Source organism: Oryzias melastigma, linkage group LG3 (assembly GCF_002922805.2).
Source record: "Oryzias melastigma strain HK-1 linkage group LG3, ASM292280v2, whole genome shotgun sequence".
NCBI classification, from domain to species: Eukaryota; Metazoa; Chordata; class Actinopteri; order Beloniformes; family Adrianichthyidae; genus Oryzias; species Oryzias melastigma.
In genome coordinates, this window is record NC_050514.1 from 15,130,429 (window position 1) to 15,138,462 (window position 8,034).

Below are 8,034 nucleotides of genomic sequence, written 5' to 3' on the forward strand. Positions count from 1 at the left end.
AGATTATCATGGGGGAAGAGGGTTCTGTTCCAGACGCCCCTGCATTCTGCTGATTACCAGGTCTCGTGCCGCGTGACCCACAGAACCCCGCCCTCCAACCTACCTGCAGTAGCGCCGCGCGCCTGTTGAGCGCGCGCACTCTGCGTAATGGCCTCGGGACAGTCAGGCAGCCCGAGCTCCCAGTCCCTCATGGATTACGAGACGAAAATATTGCCTCACCTCGGCGGGTACGGCCGCTACAACCGCGTGGTGGTGATTTTCAGCTGGTTTCCCGCCTTCGCGGTCACTCTCAACCTCTTCAGCGGTCACTTTTTCACCTTAATCCCAGACACTTACCACTGCAGACCCGACCCGAGCCTGCTGCCTTCCACTCTGCTACCCAGTAACTTCTCCGAGCAGAGTTACCTGAACCTCACCATCCCATGGGACGGGAACTCCGGCTTGAGCCACTGCGAACTCTTCAAATACCCTCCAAATGTGTCGGACTTGTCGGGGAAAGTGCCGCGGGAGAGGGTGTCCTGCACCCGGGGGTGGGAGTACTCAACTGTGGCAGGACTCCAGAGTAATATCGTCACAGACGTGAGTAAATGAGTCACTGATAAAAAAAAAAAGAGGGTAAACACTTTTAAAAAGTTTGGTTTGACTAATAAAGTTGAATTGTTATGCTATTTTCCTCTCCATCGCGGTTAGTTCAAACAGCTGTTGTCTTATGTCGCCTCCCTCCCACCTCTGTGAAGTTTTGCTTAACTATTTAGTTTTGCGCCAAGATGTCTGCAGATGTTCCCAGTTTCTGTCCATGTTGAGTCAGACTGTCGTCAGAGTGATGGTCACACACAAGGAGCAGCTGTTTGCCTCTCTGCTGCTCCCGTTTAGGACTCATTTGAATGGGGTCTGTTGATTAAATGATTCCCATCTAAACCAAAAGTCAGAGGAATGTCTCGTGAGGACAATGACAGAGGTTGGGGTCACCAGGTACGCCCCTACACTGAGGTTTACCTCAGTCAGTCTTTGTGTTTTTATCCCGGCTTCTTGTTGCGCAACACTTCTCATCAAGTCTCTTTCCTTGTAGTTGCCGTGTTTTTGTATCACTTTGACTACACAAAAACAAGGGGGTGTAACCCTTCAGAATATACAATGTAAATATGATTCAGAAAATGAAATGCTTTGGAAAATTAAAGGGATTTCCAGAAATCAACATTAAATGTAAAAACAAAAAAACTGGAAAAAACTGTACTATGAGTAATCGCTGATTGGATGATGACATTTGATTTTTAACGTTTGAGTTTTTTTTGAATAAGTCTTTAATGTCTGCATACTAATAGAAGTTTAATGATTAGTATATCCAGTATCACTTGTAATTACTTTAAGGATGTGTGAGTTTTTTATATTATTATTCTATTGAATTTTATATTTTATGTTCTTGTAACCCTCTCTTTCTTTTATCAAGGTCTTGCCTTTTGCCAGGCCACAGTTGCAAATAAGAATGACGTTCTTAATCTGTCCTGCCTGGATGAAAAAGGGTTAAAAAAATCATCATTTGATTACCTTTTCTGGTTTCTGTCAAAAAGGAGAGAAAAAAATACATTTTGGAAAACAAAAGTAATTTCCAGAAATCAAAATGAAATGTTAAAAAACAAAAATAAGAAATCCTAATAGATACTATGTGACATCACTGATTGAATGATAATGTTCGTCCATCATTTCAAAGATAAGAAATATAATTGACTGATGTCATCATCCATTGATATCATTGCTCATCATCCAATCAGCGACATCCCATAGTGTCCATCTCTTCTAGTTTGTGTTTTCTTTTGATTTCCGGAAATTACTTTTGTTTACTGAAACATTTCATGTTTGTCACATCTGATCCTTTTGGAATTATATTTTGGTATCTAGAATTTTGCATTGATTTCCTAAGTGTAATACATTTTTATTTTGCATTTTTGTCGTGTGATTTGGACTTCATGGCCACCGTACATAATCCATAATCTATGATATTTGTACGTGTTTTCCAATTATAAAATCCAGCCATCTTAACTGATATTTTTGCGTGCACGTTTGCAGAATTTCTTTATTTGCCCACCTGCCCACATGAGTTCTGTGGCTCTCTTGGGCCACCGTAGTAAAATGTTCTGGCGCGTCACTGGTACTCGTCCTTCAGTTTGTTCTCAGAACATCCTCTGTTCCTTCCTCTGTGGTGGTTAAAAAGTTTGAAGCCCTCATGTTCCTTCCTGACATCCTGAACACCTCCAACAATGGCTTTCCCTGCCTATGATGTCAAGGAAAATGGAAAACTTGAACAACAACAAATATGTCAGCACAATTACAGCGGATGCAGTACGACAAACGCACACTCATCTAGATGGAATCTTTGACACATGCGTTTATTCATGAATATTTCCCCCAAAAAGACAATTTTTCAATCTAAATTGATTTTGACAGTGTTGCACTAAGCTTACTTATACTAATGTAAAGCCTTAGAATACTACGAACATATAAACATGTATTCATATCGCTTAGTATTCAAAAATAGTTTAATTTTCTATTATCATTTGTTTAATGAAAATATATATTTTTGTCTTTTTCTGCATCAAGCATTTCCTCTCATTCTGTGTTTTCTTTCATCCTTTACCTGTTCTCTGATGTAAGAGACAAAACATCAGATAAGCTGGTTCACATACAAAGATAAATTAGATTATTGTAGACAAATCTCTCATGGTAATCAGATTTCTTTAGATAACTCTCTTGATTGTCTGATAAAAGTTATCAGATTATCCTTCTGACATGGACTTTTTAATAATCTGTTAATGCATGAACCCATTTCTTTCTTTAATAAACTGCCTTCTCTTATTGTTGAATAAAAGTGTGCGTTTTCCTGTAGCTATATTGGGTTTGCTTCCTCTAGCAAAACCCAGTGTATGGACTTGTATAATAAAAACCTGCTACAAGTTCTGCCCCAAACCAAAGAATGGAACCAGGAACAAAGTGTTGAAATCCACGACTTCCTTGACTTCAATCAGATTAATATTTACACAGCTGGTCGTCCCCTTATAAAGTAACTCTATTTTGAAGATTTTTGTTGATACATACACTTTCCTTATTTTTGATTGACTTTTCTTTACATGTTTTTTGTTTTAAGTATACTATTTCTAGGTAGTTCCTGATGTCATTGTCAAATTTGCCTCAGCAGTGCTGCAACATGGTCCTGTCACTCTCATTAAAGAGATTACTCTTTTAAATTGTTTTTTACAGTTAGACAAAAGTGAACTGGAGTTAATAGAATACAGATTTGAAACATTTTTGTTTTTCTAATGCAAAGTTTAGGCATTATTCTTCTGAAGAATTTCCAAAAGTTTTATTTTAGAGTTTCACGTATAAAATTGTTACAAAAAAGTATTTTAGTCACACATTCTCACTGTTGTTAAAAATAAACTAAAATAATCCAGGAAATCACATTACATAATTTAAAAAAAGGATAATTGACCAGTTTCTTTTATGTCCTTCTGGACTGTTTCCTCTCCGTTCCTAAGATCATTTGATCTCCATCAGGTGAGTTCCAGGTGGAGTAAGATAATCAGTGATCTTGTATGACTTCCGTTTTCTAATATTTACTCAATCAGTTGATCTCTTCTCATTATGCTGCTTTCTTATTGTAGAAAGGTTCATTCCAGTCTTGTTCAGGCCTACAATCTTGTCCCTGGTGTCCTGCGACAGCTCTTTGGCATTGGTCATGATGGAGAGGTTGGAGTTTGACTGTTTAAGGGCGTGGATAGGTGTCTTTTATACAGATTACCAATTCAAACAGATTACATTAATTCATTTAATGGAACATAAAACAAGTTTCTTAAAAAAGAAGTAATAAACCGAATCCTTGCGTGCACTTTGGACCATTATACAATTATTTAAAAAATGCTACACTGTCATTTCTTGGACTATTTTACACTCAGACAGTTGTAGAGCATCTATGATGAGCTCACTCATCTATTTAAGAGAGAAAACTGGCAGAATTGATAACTAAAAATTATTTTGTCCCACTATAGGTGTAATACATAGAAGTGTCTGTTATAATCATTAAAAGTTAATTGAATAATATAAATTTATTCTGAAGTATTGCCAGAATTGTAAATATATATATATTTTTCGTTTATAATTTCTGTCAGCTATCTGTTGCTGTTATCAGATTTTCTTAATGCTCGTTAAAAGTGTTTTTCAATTCAATCCTACATTTTACGTCAGTTTCCACAAACTAAAGGAGACGAGCTGGATGTGAGGGGAAAGCGGAGAGCTTTTCTGCTGGAAAGACTGATTCAAACCGGAGCTGCTGGCAACTTTGAGCACCACCTTTTTCTAATGTAATAACAGTGTCAGCAGGCATGCTAACTCAATAAGTAAGAACGTTATCTACATTCTTGCTTCCTCACAGAGATCTTTGTTGCTGGTCGTATGCTGTTCCCCACATTTTGCAAATTCAGATGAATGCATCTTGTGAGTGAGAGTTTGTGCTCCGTTGTTTGATCCTACAAACAGTAATCGACACAGAGAGTAGATTATGCAATAAATAACCTATTTTTATTCTTCAGTATTAAAACGTAGCTTTTCTAAAGTTTTGCTTTTTATAAATGTACTTTTGTTAATCAGGGAGGTCAATATTTTAGATGTTTTTTCTGGTGATCATTATTACAGCTGCAAAACCACTAATTTTGAAATTATTTGAAATAAAGAAAATAGTGAATCTGTCAGCAATTTCTTTAGTAAATAAAACTCAATGCAAACATGCTCCAGTGATGATCTAAAGATAAAATAAAAGTAGCTTCTGTGGTGGGATCTGGTATCCTGTGGAACTGTGTCACGTTTATAGAACATCCGGAGTGAGTAACGGTTCATCCAAATGTTTCCCACACACTTTGCTGGAAAACCTGTAAATTGTGGAGCAGATGGATGGCGTGTACATTTTGATAAATGCTTGGGCATGTCTGCTTACTTCTGCTCCTCCTCTGCAGTGGGACCTAGTTTGCAATGATTACTGGAAGATCCCCCTGCAGCACATCTGCTTCATGGTGGGATGGATTGTGGGATACATTTTCCTGGGAACATTGTGTGACTGGTAAGTCAAGTAGTAAACTAGTTTAAAACAATAAATGAATGTAGAAATGCAGCTGGAAGAAGATTTGGTCAAAGATGGCTCCAATTTATTTGTATTTCAGAGTTTTTATATGCTCTAGAAGTGGACCAAAAACAGAAAATATTTTGTGTAATTAATATTATTATTGCATCTTTTTCTAATGACGTGGTCATTTTTGGTCTGTTTTATCTGTTTATGCTCAGGTTGGGTCGACAGCGCGGTTTCCTGCTCTCAGTAGGTCTGTCCAGTCTGTGTGGGGTGATCGTCTGCTTGTCCAGGAGCCTGGTGGCGTTTCTTCTCATGCGCCTCTTTCAAGGCGCCACGCTTGCCGGCGTGTTTGTGTCCTCCTACATTGCCAGTAAGTTTCCAGGTGATCTCAACTGAAGCCTAGTTTCTAAAGAATACAGTTGAAGTAACTCTGGTTCATCAGCAGCAAGGATTCCTGTAGAAGTTCACATGATTGGTCTAAAGCACATTTAAACTTAAATCCCTGAAAACTCACATTTGAGTCTGAAGTGCTAAATGAAAGGCCTCGGGATGAATATAAATAAGCGACACATGATCTTCTCCGCATATCTTGTTGAGACAGGCTGCTGTGTCACTCAGGGAAGTCCCTCAACATTCCCAGCTCCCAGTCATGCCGACTTCATAAGTTTGTCACTTGTTCTGAACGTTAATGAATCAGTTTCGCAGCTGTTTGAGTTAGTCTGTGACGTAAATCTTTAGACTTTCAGAACATAAAGTAACAAAATCTTACGCTACAAAACACGTCTTTCTTTTTTACTGTTAATGTTTCTGTTAGTGTCAGATTGTGAGGCTCCTAAAGCTGCAGATGTTGTTTGTTTTTCCTCCTTAACCCTCTAAAGATTAGTTCATACAGAACAAAATGATCTCATATCTTCTCTCGAAGGCTTACAAACAACTAATACACTTAGTGCCGAAGTCTGAATGTCAGATGAAAAATGTGAGTTCAACGTCAGCTGTACCTCCGGTAGATAAGACTGTTAGTGCTGTGTCAGCTGTGCTCACCCCCTCAGCATTACATCCCATTACTCACTCAGGACAGCAGCTAAGCCGTAAATTCAGAAAAATCTGTGGAAAAAAAGAGCAAACCGTGTCAGGATCTCCCAACTACCTAGAGATGATTATGTCTGCTCATATCGATCTGTTGACATCTTTTTCAGCGTGTCAGAAATGTGCAAAAAGTTCAGCAGTTATGGGTTTTGTTTTTAAACACAAGCAGGTGAAAGTTTTCTCTTAAAAAGCAAAATCCGGTATTAATTTAGATACTAAAATAAATCAAATGAGCTGGTGGTCGGACTTGCTGTTCAAATGATAGCAAGGACAAGATTTTTCATGGTTTCAGCAACATGGTGTGAAGTAAACCTTCGGACTTTCTGTGGTTCTTTATGCAAACATTTCAGATTTTTTTAAGGTTTTTGTGGCATTTTTACTACTTTTTCTTTTTAAAAATTACTCTCTAAACAATCGTGAATCTCTTTAAGTCCGCTTTTCTTGAGTTTTGACGGTTCAGGACTTACTCTGTATTCCCTAAACCTTCACTTTGAGATTTTTCTTGTTCTCATAACCTAAAATAAGAGCAAAGGAACTGTTAGAATATCTCCAAAAACTAAAGCAAGTTTAACAGGAGCAACATTTTTTTCTAAATCTCAGAATGTGACTCCATTACCTTTATAAAGTGAGCTCTTACAGTCTGAGTGGATTTTTTTTTCCTGCTGGATATGTAAAATTAAATCAGAACAGATGCTGCATGCCTAAAATGTTCTGCAAAAGAAAAACTCCCAGACTTAAATTTTTCCGTAGGAAATGTGATTAAAAGATAAGTCTTTGGAGGAGAGTTCTCACTGACGGTAGACAGCTGCCTGTGGGATTTCCTCCTCCATTCCAAACCCTTCATACCCTTTTGACTTCAGGAGCACATGCACCGGCATTAATGCATTACGAACTGTGCATGTGAAATAAGCCGGGTTTCATGGGAAATAAATTACCTCAAAGTTTGAGAACATGTGGAGGTGAAGGTGTAAGGCTGTGGCTGCACTATCTTGGATGTCCTGTTTTGATGTACCTCCACATTCCTGACAGGTCAGAGCTGATTAAGCTCAGATGGTTGAGATGGGAGCCTCCAGGGAGCGTTTGAATGATTTCTTTCCAAAGCTGCGTCTCCATAACAAGCAGAACGCAATAAAGAGGAGCGCGGGGATGTGAGCAGGAAGTGGGTCGCCGTTACCCTTCCAGACACACCTCGGCCCAGCAGGAAGGAAGTGTGAAAAGGATCCGTGCTGTGACTGCGGGACGTTCAAATATAGTTAAAAACATGCAGCAGGACAGACTCCCAAACGAGATGCTCTACTTTGGCTTTAGACGCTTTATTGAACAGTAAATCATTTCTAGAGGTTTTTTAATAATGATTATGCTGTTTTTTAGCCAAAAAAATTGCCATTTTCTAGGACAGTTTCTGCACAAGCATATACGCAAAAATACAATTTTAAGCTTAATTGTCTTTGTTTATGTCCTCCATCATCAGAACAATACCATAGGATCAAAACACAGTTTTCATCAGATGGATCTTTAAAGTTTAAATGTTTTTTCAGTAAAAAGAACATGGAAATAGTAAAGCTTAAAAAACTGATTTCCTACACAAATGTCTGCAAAAAATGATACAAACTGTTGAGACTTGTGTTTATGTGATGAATACAGAAGGTGATGTTACTTTGGATAAGTCCAAATTAAACATAAAACCTCGACTCCAACAGTGAAGCACGGAGGAGGTTTGATCATGCTTTGAGGTTCTGCATCCAGTGGCATTTAAATGGGTTTGTAAACTAACAAACTTTACACCAACACATCTGTTGGTATAAAGAATTAAAAATGCAAGGAAAATTAAAGGGTAG

The 8,034-nt window shown here is 38.1% G+C and overlaps 1 protein-coding gene across 1 annotated transcript in view; it reads left to right on the forward strand.

Annotated features, from left to right (window-relative positions):
- The window catches only part of slc22a31 (solute carrier family 22 member 31), an 11,837-nt gene continuing 3,803 nt past the window's right edge, over nucleotides 1-8,034 (forward strand). Inside the window, exons 1-3 of the mRNA XM_024296067.2 lie at nucleotides 1-579; nucleotides 5,001-5,104; nucleotides 5,326-5,480. Coding sequence (XP_024151835.1) covers nucleotides 148-579; nucleotides 5,001-5,104; nucleotides 5,326-5,480 — 691 coding nt within the window. The 5' untranslated portion in view covers nucleotides 1-147. The remainder of the gene's footprint in view (nucleotides 580-5,000; nucleotides 5,105-5,325; nucleotides 5,481-8,034) is intronic.